Raw genomic sequence first — 13,956 nt, forward strand, 5'->3', positions numbered from 1 at the left:
GACCTTACTCCTGTAGGGAACAGTCCAGCCTGATCTGCCAGGCCAGGTCCTCCCTGCACCGGAAACAAGCATCCTGGGATTGGTTTTGGGGTATCAGACCCCTATTTAATAGGCAGGCTGCTCGACATAACCACCCAACACAATATACTATAAGTGAAAGTGTGGCGGTGCAGGTGTCCACCAGTAAAGTTAAACCCAATGCCTTCCCCACCACTCCACCTGATCATAAATCAAAGAGAACAGAAACATTTGTCAAGCATATTTTTTCCCTTATGAGCCTTGCTCTGTGTGTGGTAAACTACAGCTGTCTTCAAGTCTGCTTCTCTCATGCCCTATAGAACACAATAGCCCAATTTTTACCAGAAATTCCAGACATCCTGAAAGCGTCCTTAACCCAAGCTATCAATGAAGGCTGCAGTGCAGCAAGATTAGTGATGCATTTTGGTTTGGATATGACCAACAGTTTAGGTCGGTGGTGGATCTAAATATGGCACTGATGTACCATGGATGAGGTCTACAGACTTCAACGGATATATCCAAGCTTCCTTATTGGACATGCAATTTCATGGTTCTCATTGCTTTGTTGACAAAGTGAATACAGTCCTGGAATGGCTTAACCCCTTGAGTGCTCATGACGAGCTCAGCTCGTCATGAGCTACACCTCTCCGGTGATCATGGGGAACTGAGCTCGTCATGACCTCACATGTTCGATGGAACGCTCGCATGCTGGGCTGATTCCCCTGCTGTGCGAGCGTGCGGGCGAGCAAACGGGCGCGGTCATGACAAGTTCAGCTCGTCATGAGCACCGGAGAGGTATAGCTCATGACGAGCTGAGCTCGTCATGAGCACCGGAGCGCCGTACGCGCCCGCCCGTCCCCCAGTACAGCAGGGGAAAAAGCCCCGCACTGAAGGGGTTGAAGAAAACAGGGCCCCAGCACTTTCTTGGGTCTTTCAGCCCCCACCAGACAAATCCAGCAGCAATTTCACACTCCCTGTGGCTATAGTCGGGATTTTCAGTTACGCTATAAGACCCCTCCACCAGGCCTTTCAGCCTTTTCATGGCTGAGGCTTCAGCTCAGAAAGATAATGTCAAGGACAGCATGGACAACATGCATCTCAGTCCCCCTCCCCTCCTGCCTTTGCAGCTGCAAACTGCTTTGGTGTATCCTTGCTTTCACACAGCCACCCCAGTAGAGGCAGCATTTGATATTTCCTCCAAGGATGGCAGGCCATCACGTCAGAGAAGTGGATCGTCCAAATTGTAATCAAAGCTAAAACCTCCCATTTCTCCCTCCCCTTCTCACCTTCCACCACCATTAGGATGTTTGAGAGAGGAACCCCTGCCCATCTTGCAGCACAAATTGCAGGCCCTTTTTAGCAAAAGGGTCCACAGAGAGTGTCCCATCTTGGAAAGTAGGAACTGGGTGTTACTCACTAAATCCATGTGCTGCAGATGGAGAAAGCCGTTTGAAATTTTTTAGATCTTCCCCATCTCATTTCCTTCCTACATAGGAACAAATTCAAGGCGCTCATGCTAGCCCAGGTCTTGTCTGCCCAGTCCCCGGAGACTGAATGGTGGTGTTGGAACCGCAGCAAATGTATTTCCATATCCCATCCTGCAGGCCGACAGGTGAGGCATTAAGCACACAAGGGGTAGGAGCATTTTCAGTTTGCAGTCCACCCTTTGACTTTATGAGCGCCCTTTAGATGTTCATAAAAGTGATGGTGGTGTCGCAGCACACCATCAGAGGTCACGATACTAGTCTCCAACGGGCAGTCAACAACCACTCCAAATAATGGCAAAACTCTTAACATCACTGAGGTTTACTAGCAAAGTGCCTAAGTTACAACTGGCTCCTTCACAGATGCTCCTGGTCATCTGAGCTGTTGTGGATATTATACATTATTGTACCGTTACCCCAGAGCGAAGAGTCCATTGGGGCTATGATCCAGATGTTTCAGCAACTGTCCTTGATATGAATTTCAGCTGGATGACTCTGTGGCTGGTGGGATTACTGTCCTCCTACCAGCACCAGCAACTCCATTAGAGTGGAGGAGCGCCACCCCCGCCACCACGAGCAGATAAAATTCTAAAACGTTTTTAAACCCTTGTTATTATTGTTTTAGTTTAATTGACTAGACCTACTCCCAGGACTCTGATGAGTCTCGGGGACGGGTCCAGGGGATGACACTGTGGTGGGGGAGTGGTAGTGCCCTCCCCTCACTACAGTTCAAACCGTCATGTGCAGTGAAGCTTTCTCCTGCCCCAGTTGTGTTGCTGAGGCTGGAGAAAGCAGCCACAAGCTCCCAGTTTCACTGGGAACACAAGTTGCTGGTGCTCTCACCAATCCCGCTGCTGCTTTCATGCAGCATCTGGATTGGTCGCTACGCATTCTGGGAGCCTGTCCCAGAGCAGCAAAAGGGCGATGTGGCGGGAGACGGCTGCTGTGTTATGGTGAGTTTTATTTATTTTGTATTTGTTTTTTGTGTGTCCACCCGGACCCTTCCCACCTCCTTCCTCTGGCCTGGCCAGCCCCACCACTCTGGCATAGGACGGGCCACTACTCTTTGCTCACACTCGGAGTAGAAACATTAAAGAAATTCTCGCTGGACCCACTGACACACCCAAACACCATCGTGGCACTCAACCTTGTTTGAACTGCAATCATTGCAATAACGTTATCAAAGGTAACACTATACAGCATCCTATGAAAGGACACAACATCAAACTCCAAGTTGACGCAACCTGCGACTCTATCAACCTAATTTATGCACTGAAATGTCCTTGTGGCAAACTATACGTTGGCAAGACTGAACGGAAAATAAAAACCCGCCTCAACGAGCATAAGTCCAACATAAGATTGAGAATGGAAAAGTCCAATATTGCCATGAACTTTGTTAATGCACGCCACACCATCGCCCAACTGAAATTTATAGTCTTAGAGACTGTATCCAAGAAAGAAGGCATTGATAACACCAAACTGTTGCTAAAGAGAGAACTTGAATGGATCTATTTATTACAAACATTGAAGCCCCACGGGCTTAACGACCGCACTGAATTTAGTTGTTACCTCTGATGTATCCATGATATACTACAACTATGTAACTGTTTCACTGTACTCCTGTACCCTTTTCAGCTTTCTTTAACTCTCCTTTTCCTCCTTTTCACTTTAATCCCCTGTTAACCCTCCACTCTAATATGGCCGCCGTATTTCCCTTTACTAACCATTCCCCCACGCACGAGTAACTCCTAGCATGAGTCCACCGTCGCTTTTCACCCATATATGCTGCAGCCTTTCGCACGAGCACTCGAGACAGCGAGCGGATGACCGGCAGATAGCGTTTTTTCGCGCTACTTGTAACTATGAAGTAAGATTTTGTTTAACACGCAGTAACTATTGACGCGCTCGCATGTTATTTGTAATTTAACGTTGCACAGGCGGTAATATTCTTTGCACTTGCCCTAAACCCTCACTATAGCATCGAGCACTTTACTTAATTTTTGAAACGACCCGGCCCACACACCATTAGCACCAGTAAACTCCCCCATCCGTTTATTAACCACCCGTTCCCTGACACTCGTTTTCGTTTTCTTCCTCCTCAGCTCTCCGTGACCAAGGGCAATTTTGCCGGAAATGCATTGGAGCTAAAAGTTCATATGTTGACAATGACGAGCATACGTTGTCTCCTGATATGTTGTTAATATCAAACTAAGAATGAAAATATGAGAAAAGCGAACTGTAGAAAATAAATATCATTTTCAACTGAACTTTGAACCACATTTTGTGATCTACATTGGTGTGCCTCCTTGGGGATGTACTTGCGGTCCTCCGCATACACAACTTCATTGTTCCACTACTGCCTCCTACATCCTGCTGGTCAAACATACCAGATGACACATGCAGGCTCTGCAGTGAGACCTCAAGTCCCAGTGTGCTCAGCAAAAGGTTAATCTGTGGATTGTGTGCACATTTCGCAGGAGACTACAAAAGATTGGCACTGGGGGTTGCCAGAATGCGATTTGATCAGCAGCAGACCCCTTTCCTTATCCCACTCAGAGTTGACGATACTACTGAGCAGGTGAGGCCATATGGGAGAGGGGGGAAACAGATGCCTCTAAACTCCACTAGAGATTTTACTCCACATTGATATGTTGGAGTTGAGGGTGGTTCGCTTGGTGTTGAAAGAGTTCCTTCCCACTATCAAAAGAAGGTTGGTACAGGTCCTCACAGACAACACCACAGCCACGTGTCACTGCAACAAGAAGGGTGGGGTGGGGTTTCCGGTCCTGTGCCAGGGGGCTCTATGACTCTAGAGGTGGTTGGCCTGCTAGGGAATTTCTCTGGTGGCGAAAAACCTGAAGGGATCTCTAAATGCCAGGGCAGAGAAACTCAGCCACCAAAGCCTAGTGAATCATGAGTAGCATGTTCACCCAGAGGTGGCACTGGGCGTCTTGTCTTCCATGATTGGCGAGTACCCTGGCTTGATATTTTAGCCACCGCTGAGAACGCTCAGTGTCAGCCCTGGAGTTTCCAAGACTGCTCCTTCTCTGAGATGCATTCTGCTTAGAGTAGAGCTCTGGGCTCCTGTATGCCTTCCCATTGCTGCCTCTCCTGCCCTGAGTATTGAAGAAGCTTAAAAATGACTGGACCCAAGTCATCCTAGTGGCACAGAATTGGGGCAGGCAAGTGTGGTACCTGGTACTCCAGAGCATGAGCATCTGCTCAACTTCAGCTTCTGGTCGAGCTTCAGTGGATGATCAATTCTTTGAGGGTTTCTGCTCATTCCTAATAGTGACGTATCGCTGGATAAAGCCAGTCATTCAACTGGGCTAAGAACACCAAAGCAGTATTTCTGCACCCTGATCAAAAATGGTAAGAGCAGATTTCAAACTCATATTTTCACTATATTTCTGATTTGAAACAGTATGTGATATTATTTGGTCATTAGTGTTCTTACCAATAATTAACAATTCACTTTCCTCCTTGTCTCTGTCATTCATGTGAGAATGAGTCCATATCCTTGACAAAGCCACCTTGCTTGTCTTCCATACCTAGTAAACAATGTGTCCCTTCTTCCTCTTGCAAAGGATCCACAATTAGGATTTCCCTTATCCTAATTATTCTGTTTGGTTTGCCTCTGACTATAGAAAGCTGCCTAGTGATATTTTCCCTAACTATATAGTATGGTGAAGTGGAGTACTTCCCACTGTTTTTTGATTGTGAGAATTTACTAGGCAAGATGTACAATTGGTGAGCTCGAACATGGGACCAGGTGCCAAAGTCTTTTTAATGTTGATGTCTCTCACCCAGGAAGCTAGCTGTGATACAATAGAACTTGTGGCCAGCGAGAAGCAGTGGATGCTTTCTGTCAACATTTGTGAAAAGGGTACTTCCAAAGGAATTCATGAACTCACTTGAACTGCAGGGCACTTACTTTAATGTGCAGGTTCACCAATGTCAGCCAATCTGCCTGAGTCTTGCATTTTAGGATTGCCTTTGGAATATCAGCGCCTAAACATTACTGCATAGGTTAAATGAAACATGGGTGCAGCTTTGGAACAGTATAGCTACTATTTGGAATAACGTGGAGTGACAGTTGGACAGCTGCTCAGCTGTGTGGACTATCATAAAAAGCTGATTATTTTATACTTGCATGAATCTTCTTTTATTTTAAGGAGGAAACATGTAAAACCAGAATGAGTCATTGGGGGCCCAATTAAACACATTGGTTCAACCAGAAGTGAGTAGTTAATGTATTCAAAGAGAGATGAAGAACACATTTAGGAAGACAGTACAGACAATGTTACCAAAGAGACACTCTCTGGTATGGTTGCTGGCCCCTTTCAATAATGATGAGGTAGTAAAAATGAAAGAGAATAAAATAGGTGCCCAAGAGGGAGTCTTTGTACCAAAAACAAATCTAAAATTACATACATGATAAGAAGAGGAGAAAGGATGTAGCACCCAGAACAAGAATGTTGTCCAAAGCTACATTCAGGAGCATTTTGTCCTTTGCGTCAATTAAAGGGATTAGGTTTCTCCTGTTGAGGAGAATTAGTTTGATCTTTTGATGGTTCAAAAAGGGTACAAATAATAGTAAATATATTTTAGATGTTGACTATGATAGTTTTGATGCTGATAAATTCAAAAAGGTTTTTCAAGGCTCTATGAAGAAAGGGGTTTTATTGATCATAGTGAGAAGGGATGTTTAGCGCCTCAAGGGTTAGGGATTCTCATAGCGCTAGATAGTGGCCTGCGATGATATAGGAGAGTACATATCAATGAATGAATTAGAAGCCTTTGTATGCTTAGGGCAGAGTAGTAGTGAGGGTAGACTGCTCAAGGCTGGTGACCAATGTGAAAGCTTGTGTAACAACAAATTTAGATGCAGTGTTAATAACCTTTCAGTTTAAATTAAGCTGAGGTCCTAGGAAAGATTTACAGCATTCACTACAATAATGGCAGGATAAGTTACTCAATTTAATAGAGTCATTGTTTCATGTGTTTTCATATAACAGAATAGGTCAAATTAAAATAAGTCGAGGTTGATGTAGATTTATTAAAAGGATGTTCAATAGGGGCATTATTCATATTTTATCATGAAACAAAATAGCTCAAATTAAAATATAGGTATAGGTAGAAGTTGATAATGATGTATTATGAGAATGGTAGTATGATGCATTTGTTTACTGTTGTTGGATATGCAAATACTGGACAGAAAACTGAGTGAAGTGAAGCAATTTTGATTTCACTTACACATAAACTGGTTCTTGATTTCATAGAGAATGGTATTGGTTGCTCTGAGGGAAAACTAGCAGCAGGGCAATTTATCTATTACAAGGAATTGAATAAGATGACATTGGATTTATGAGTCCAAGAAACAGTCAAGGTTTTCAGAGTGGAATTTATGGAGGAACCATTTCAGATCAGAGAACTGAAAGAGTTGTATTTGACAAAAGACCAAAGAAATATGGTGGATTTCGAGGTAAAGTAATGGTGCCATAAAGGGTGCGTGTAAGAGAGAGAGGGAGTGTACATACTTACAATATTTTTATACAATACAAAGAAAAGGGATAGACACCGGTGATAAATTTGCAAAATGTTAACAGTTTTTTTCATTTACAGACACTTCAACATCTAGGAGTTCATCTGTTGAGGGACATTTTAGACCAAGCAGGTTGACTTCCGAAGTACCTTGATGTTTTACAAAGATGTTGTGCCCAGTCATGGCTTTTTTCAGAGAGACCATTTATTGGGACAATATTTTAATTAGGTCTCAAGAACACAAGTAGGGTTTAGGGCTCTTTTTTGTTATTGTGAGGTCCTTCTTAGGGAATATAGGTTTCATAAATGGGTTATGGAAAAATAAGCACAGTTTAAACTGTTTTCATAAGCTGAGATTGAAAGACTTGAAGCAAAGGTGGGGCAGTAAAGAGTTCCACTGTATTATGACCAGGGAATAATAAAGATTAGCTTTACCTAAGTGAAAAGCTTTAGAAGATATTTATGGCATAATGTGCTGCTGCTGAATGAATAGAGATTCCTCTCCTTGTGGCATAATGGCATATTCATAATGTCCTAAAGATTGAGTGCTCAGCAACAGCAAGCAATTGGAATCCCAACAAAAAGAGATGATACTTAGGAGTGGGCAGAAGGCTAATCTTACGGTCTGTATCTTAATATTGTAAAAGCAAGAACATAATACATGATTAACTTGCTCTGAACAATATAGCGACTGGTCATAAATAGAACACAGCTAGCTGGTTCACTTGACAGGAACATGGGAAGAACCCTCCTATGATTAGGCAAGTGGTTTTGTCACTTGTAACTTCTAAGGAATTGATTTCCATCCATGTGATGGCTGCTGATGACGAGGATTGAAATATTCTTTGAGGTTTTCCTCGATCATCATTGATCTAAATTATGATTTCGGTGTCATTGGCACATGATAAGTGGGAGAAGCCAAATGAGTGCATGAATGAGGCCCGATAGGTTAGATGTAGATGAAAAAAAAGTAGAACTAAGTGAGGTGCCTTCCGAAATAGCAAAGGTATACCATGAAAAATCTTTGTCTTGGAGACCAGACTTGTGCAAAAATGTCAAACAATGGGAGTACTTAAATTAAGTAAAATCAGTGCTGCTTTCCCAAAACTGATCTAAGTACTTTCCAATTACTGTATGGAAAACTGAGATTACCATGTCCTAATAAAGGGGTTGGAAGCTCACCAACATGGCATGGTGAAGATCATTAGTCTGAACAAAAGTAGAGATTTACTGTGTTATTTCCATTTAGAAACGTTTGGATAGAAATGCTAACAGGGATATTTGTCTGAAGTTACTTTAGGGCCTGATTTAGATCAGGGTAGATAGGATACTGCAATGTGTGTTTGCTTTTGAATAAGGCAACTTTCTTTTTGTTGAAATCCAGCATGTTTTCCTTATATGAAAATGGGATGCATTTCAAAAAGAAAAATTAAGCATTGCCATTTAATTTTTAAAAGGTAGGGAGTGGTCCATGGGACCACTGCCTGCTGTTAAAAAAATGTTTTTGCAACCATTTACAAAGGGGAAGGGGTCCCCTGCGGACCCCTTCCTGTTTGTAACTGGCCTATCACCTACTTGAAGTAGGTGGTAAACTGTGATTGTTTTGCAACCACATTCCAGTCACAAAACAATTGTACATTCCACTGTGACTCACTATAAGGAGAGATGCCCTTCCCATGCACCTTCCTAATAGCAATTCGCAAACCCTATTTTGCGAGTCGGTACTAGGCTATGGACACGCAAAATAGGGTGTGTACATAGAAAATGCATTTTACGGGTCACAAACACATGATGTTCCGTAGGCAACTGTTAACCCCTTCGGTGCTCATGACGAGCTCAGCTCGTCATGAGGCACAGTGCTCCTGTGCTCATGACGAGCTGAGCTCTTCATGACCACGCCCATTTTCATTATGGCCCAGCACAGGAGAGGAATAAGACCAGCATCGATGTGGTTAAAATATGTCATATATCTGGCCCTTAATCCTTTCCTCAGCAGCAATCAGAGCAATAATGTGTATGTACGTGTGAAATCTCATATTTGTTTGCTGAATTTTCATGACATTCCCAAACAATATTGTGAAATTGCGCTTCTATTATGAAATGTTGTTTGCCAGTATGTCACATGAGTAAGCACTTCACATAAAAAAGTCTCACAAGATACCGATAGGCAACTGCTTTGAGCAAAAAAGAGTAATACAACATTTAAGGTAAATTTCACATATTTTACATAATGCGAAATTTGATAATGACATACATTTTGGCAGAGTAATTAAACTTTTATCCAGGCGTAGTAATCTGTAGATTAAATAAATTTGTCTAATGGGGGTGACCGCCATTACTGCTATTAAAGTTATAAATTATATTGCCTGTATTTGAAACATGCATCGGCAATAAAATAATAACCTTCACTTTCATTCAAACAGGTGACTATCCAGATTTTATTGTGCAGCTACCAACCCAAAGTGATGTAATTTGTCTGAATGTTATTGGGGAACTTGACGACCCAGTGATCTTAGTTGCTGACCCAAACACAGGTAAGAAGACTTCTTTTATAGTGTGCCTAAAGGCACACAGAAGTACTGTTGCTTTCTGTCTATTGTAGAATAGGTGCTTTTGGTATTTCAAATTTTATTTTGACAAAAAAATGAAATGTAGGAAAATACACTCGGGTAAACAAAGTCTACATAGACTTTTGCATTTGACTTTTATTCTCTGTAAGTGCAAGTTTATCAGCTGAATCCTTGTCTGTACATATTTTAAACCATGTGATAAACTGATCATTTTTTTTTGCCTCTTTAAACATTAAATGAATTTTCAAAAGAGAGTGTACATTTCCAAGTCACTTTCATGATCCCTGATTCTAATCATGTTTATGTACTAGAAGTATGTGTCAAATTTCCTAATTAGTAGGGCCCAGTTTACAACGATTTTGCTTTGGTGTTGCATCAGTTTTGTGGTGCGGCCCTGATGCAAACTACATTTTAGCAATTACCAAGCTGTGCAAATTCACCGTTGGTGGCTTTGCGTAATGTAGTAAATACAACACAATGCAAGGCAGCACACAGCATTACATTGTGTCGGTAGGCGTTACATGGTGGGAGCAAGGACTTGTAAACATGAGTTTGTGACAAAATGGTGTGCCTTTCCGACAGATGTTTGGCAAGGAGAAATGTCTTTATTTTTCCTCATTACTTCTTCTTTCATCATGTGCTGCACTCTTCAGTACACATAGAAAGAAGAATATGATGATCTGAATTGTTTTTACACAATGCAGTAACGATCTGCAATGGGTTGCAGATGGTTAATGCATTGTGATGTAGTGTTATTTTAAAGAGGTGAGTCTTCAACTCTTTCCTAAATTGGAGCAGTGCTGGTGTGGACCTGATGGATACTGTGATGATGTTCCAGATCCTGGAAACATACAAGGAAAAGGTCTTCTGTCTTGGTTGCTGCTTTTTTACGCTTCTTATTCTGCATTCTGATTGTGTCCTGGTTGTGGATGGGCTCAGAACCACTAGCGATGGCAACTTTGTCTCCAGGATGAGTGAGGTGCTGGTCATGATGACCTTTAAAATTGTGCAGCTGGTTTTGAAGATGGTGTGGGTTGACAAGGGAGCCAGTGGAGTTCCACCAGGGTGGTGGGGCCCTTATAATATTTCTTCTCGTCCAGGATGAGAAAAGTAAAGTCTGCTAGACCAAGGAGTAGGGAACTCTCACTATCCAGATTCAAGATTATGAGGGCTTGAACATCAGTTATTAAGTTGCTTTCTGGAAGAAACTGTTTAACTTTCTTTACAAGAGAGAGCTGGTACGAGGCCATCTTGGGGTTTTGACATTGTGTTTCTTGAGGGTGAGGTTGATGTTCAGGCTTATTCCAAGTTAAATGCATTCAATGAAAGTTTATATTTGCAGCCCTCAAGGTTCATGTCATTGAGTCAGGTTTGTACTTTACCTTGTTTGTTGTTCTTGGCAAATAAAAGGAAATCTGTCATGGTTGGGTTGAGCATCAGCTAGGTGCTGGACACCCAGGTCTGGATTATTTGCAAGCAGTGTTTGAGGTCTTGGATATCTAAAGCAGATGAGATTTCCATGCAGAGTTGAGTATTATCACCAGATTGGTGAATTGTGATGTTGTTAAACGCTAATAGAGTATGAAGCAGATCTATGTGAAGCTAGAAGATGACAGGAGTTAGTAAGGAACCTGCAGTTTCTGAAAGTGATATGCCCTGGCAGAAATATTACAAATATTTATTGTCAACAGATCCAGTGAGAGGGCTTCTTCATCATTTGTAGAGGACTTATGTTGACATTGGCAGCACCTATATGGTTCTAGGCATTCACTGAATAAACTCTGGTCTGTGGGGGCTTGGGAAGAGGTTTTAATTTTGTTTTGTTCACTCTAAAGCAACTGATTGATACTCGTCAGCCAGTGGGATATAGCTCACAATGTTTGTTCTCAGAATTGCTTGCTGATACGTTACCAGTGGCTTGAACTTCGTGCAGGCAATAATAGAATAATATTACTAGGTACAGAATAACTCCCCCTAATTCTTGAAAGGTCCTATATTTTCAGTGTTAAGACTTTGATTTATTGGGATGCTGATATGAGTCTCAAACCACTAATTAATAGCATCATAAAGAAATGGCAGGAACTTACCGAAGGTTTCACACAAAGCCCCTTTTAGAGGTAATCTGGTGCATCGTCTATACCTGTAAGGTCTTGTGAGGTCATCAAACAAGTTTTGCCACTGATTCTATATACCTTTAGTTATGCCACTGATCATATGAACCTTTAGAAATCGACTGAAGTGCATTGTGGGAGCTAACTTCCGCACAACAACTCATATTACAGCAAACCTATTTGACTCCACCAGAACTACAGAGAGGATGGTTTCAAAACCATTACGGTTTTTAGCAGATTAGTTTATGTTACAAAATGTAGTAATTCAATAAATCAATTGATCAAATAAGCATATATATCAAAACGGTTGTTAAATCTGAGATTATATGTTATGTAGATGGTAGTGCAAATCATTAAAATATACAGAATGCAGAATGAAGGCTTATTGGTTCAATAAAGGCACTTTCCTACTCTAAATAAAGCATTGAATAGTGACAAGGGAAAATTCAAAGCGCAAGGTGCCAGCCTCAAATCAAATTGAGGTTCATGGGAAAATGCAGAAATGTTTAAAAGCCAAGCTCAAGAACCAAGTATAGGGGCAACCAGCAGAGTTATGGAAAGGTCTTCCCTAAGGGAAGTTAGGTCAGGATCTGTTAACTATTGTAAGAGACACACAATTAAATCACTTGGAATTCTTCTGAAACTTCTCCCTACCACACCTTATAGAGGAGCCAATCAGGTTGCGCCAACTTCTGCGAACAGATAGCTTTCCCTTATTCTCACCACTGAATAAAGGCACACACAGCTGCATTTCCATAAAAAAATCAAATCATTTTCTAAGGTAACATTTGTAAAGCAAAACAATGAGCTACTCTCCTAACAATGTAGATTTCCAGTCACCTGCAATGAAAAGAAAAATGTGAAAGCACATTGAAATCAACAACTCATTTTATATCAGAAATTACTTTGAATAGCTAAGTTCTGCTCACAGATATGCCCCTGTTAGAAATGCATTTGATTACCATAAAGTAATGATTATACTGAAAAATTATAAAATGGGGGTTCTTTATATGTGTATGCTGCCACACATTAGCACACGGATTAACATATTAGCACACTGGATAACATACAGATTAGTAATAATAATCGAGTACTAACTTGTGTGCATTCCTTAGGCCTGAAACACAGTAGGTGCAACCATAAACATAAATAATTGAATAGATTCACCCAACGTTTGGACTCTGCAAGTGTAATATTTGAGAAGATCTGATCAATATTTACCAGTGAATGGCATATCTAGCTTTAACATCCTGTCTTTGGGATTTTATTGTCTCTATGGATTTGACTAGCTTCCTAGAGCATCAAATCTCCTTCTAACATTCAGGTAGAAAGGACCTCTCTTTGGATCCCTATGGTCCATTGAACACAATGTAAATTATCAACTAGCTCAATGTATTTAGTCTTGGGATTTAAGATGTGAAATGGTTTGCCAATCCATATGCAGATAAAATATTTTTTTGTTGAAAGCTGCAATACTAGAGGCTATATTGTAAAATTCACTCTGCTTATTGGTATTCACATTACTGTTTTAGCATGTAGATGCAGTTCGGTCTTGGAATCCACTATAAAAATCAACAAATAAATGGATAGCTATAATGAATAACACTGATGTGGTTACAGAGCTGTCTATTTCTACACATTGTACCACATCTTTTAGCTCTAGAACAGGATAACAGCTTAGAATAAAGATGGTCTAAAAGCCTAGTTTGAGTTGTATATGGCAAACGTTCTATCAACGCATTTACCTGAAAATTAATAATGCAGCCGTTGTTGAAGAAGTATATCCTCCATTTTAGAGGTTGCTGCAGTTTGTTGAATTTTTCTTCCCACACCTTTATGGCTGGTTCTGCAATGCAAAAAGGTCTACTGAGGAAAAACAAAGTTCTGGGAAATTCCAGCATGCCAAATAGGCATGCCGGAATTAGGGTCAAGAAGTTGTTACTGAAAATGGCAATCTAAACTATGAATGTCTTGCCATTACCCACTTGACAACCACTTCCTAGAAGGACCTCTGCACCATTTCTGTTGGTCTTTCCTGATTTTAACAATGCTGAATATAGTGCAAAACTGGCTGCCATAATCAATTTGACTGTTGGCTACATGTTTGAGTTGGCAATCACAACCAAAGTTGCACCCACTGGTGGCGTTGATGAAGTCTCCAAAAAAACAGCTTACACAATTAAAATGGGTTGTGAAATGCAGGGAATAACAAACATGGCATCAGTAATT

At 41.3% G+C, this 13,956-nt stretch overlaps 1 protein-coding gene across 4 annotated transcripts in view; it reads left to right on the top strand.

Annotated features, from left to right (window-relative positions):
- LOC147692932 (inter-alpha-trypsin inhibitor heavy chain H4-like) overlaps positions 1-13,956 on the top strand; it is a 563,260-nt gene that overhangs the window by 457,255 nt on the left and 92,049 nt on the right. For all 4 annotated transcript variants that reach the window (XM_086939190.1, XM_086939191.1, XM_086939192.1 and 1 more), the window contains one exon: positions 9,470-9,580. In XM_086939190.1, coding sequence (XP_086795316.1) covers positions 9,470-9,580 — 111 coding nt within the window. The remainder of the gene's footprint in view (positions 1-9,469; positions 9,581-13,956) is intronic.

Source organism: Lissotriton vulgaris, chromosome 9, assembly GCF_964263255.1.
Source record: "Lissotriton vulgaris chromosome 9, aLisVul1.2, whole genome shotgun sequence".
In the NCBI taxonomy this organism is placed as follows: Eukaryota; Metazoa; Chordata; class Amphibia; order Caudata; family Salamandridae; genus Lissotriton; species Lissotriton vulgaris.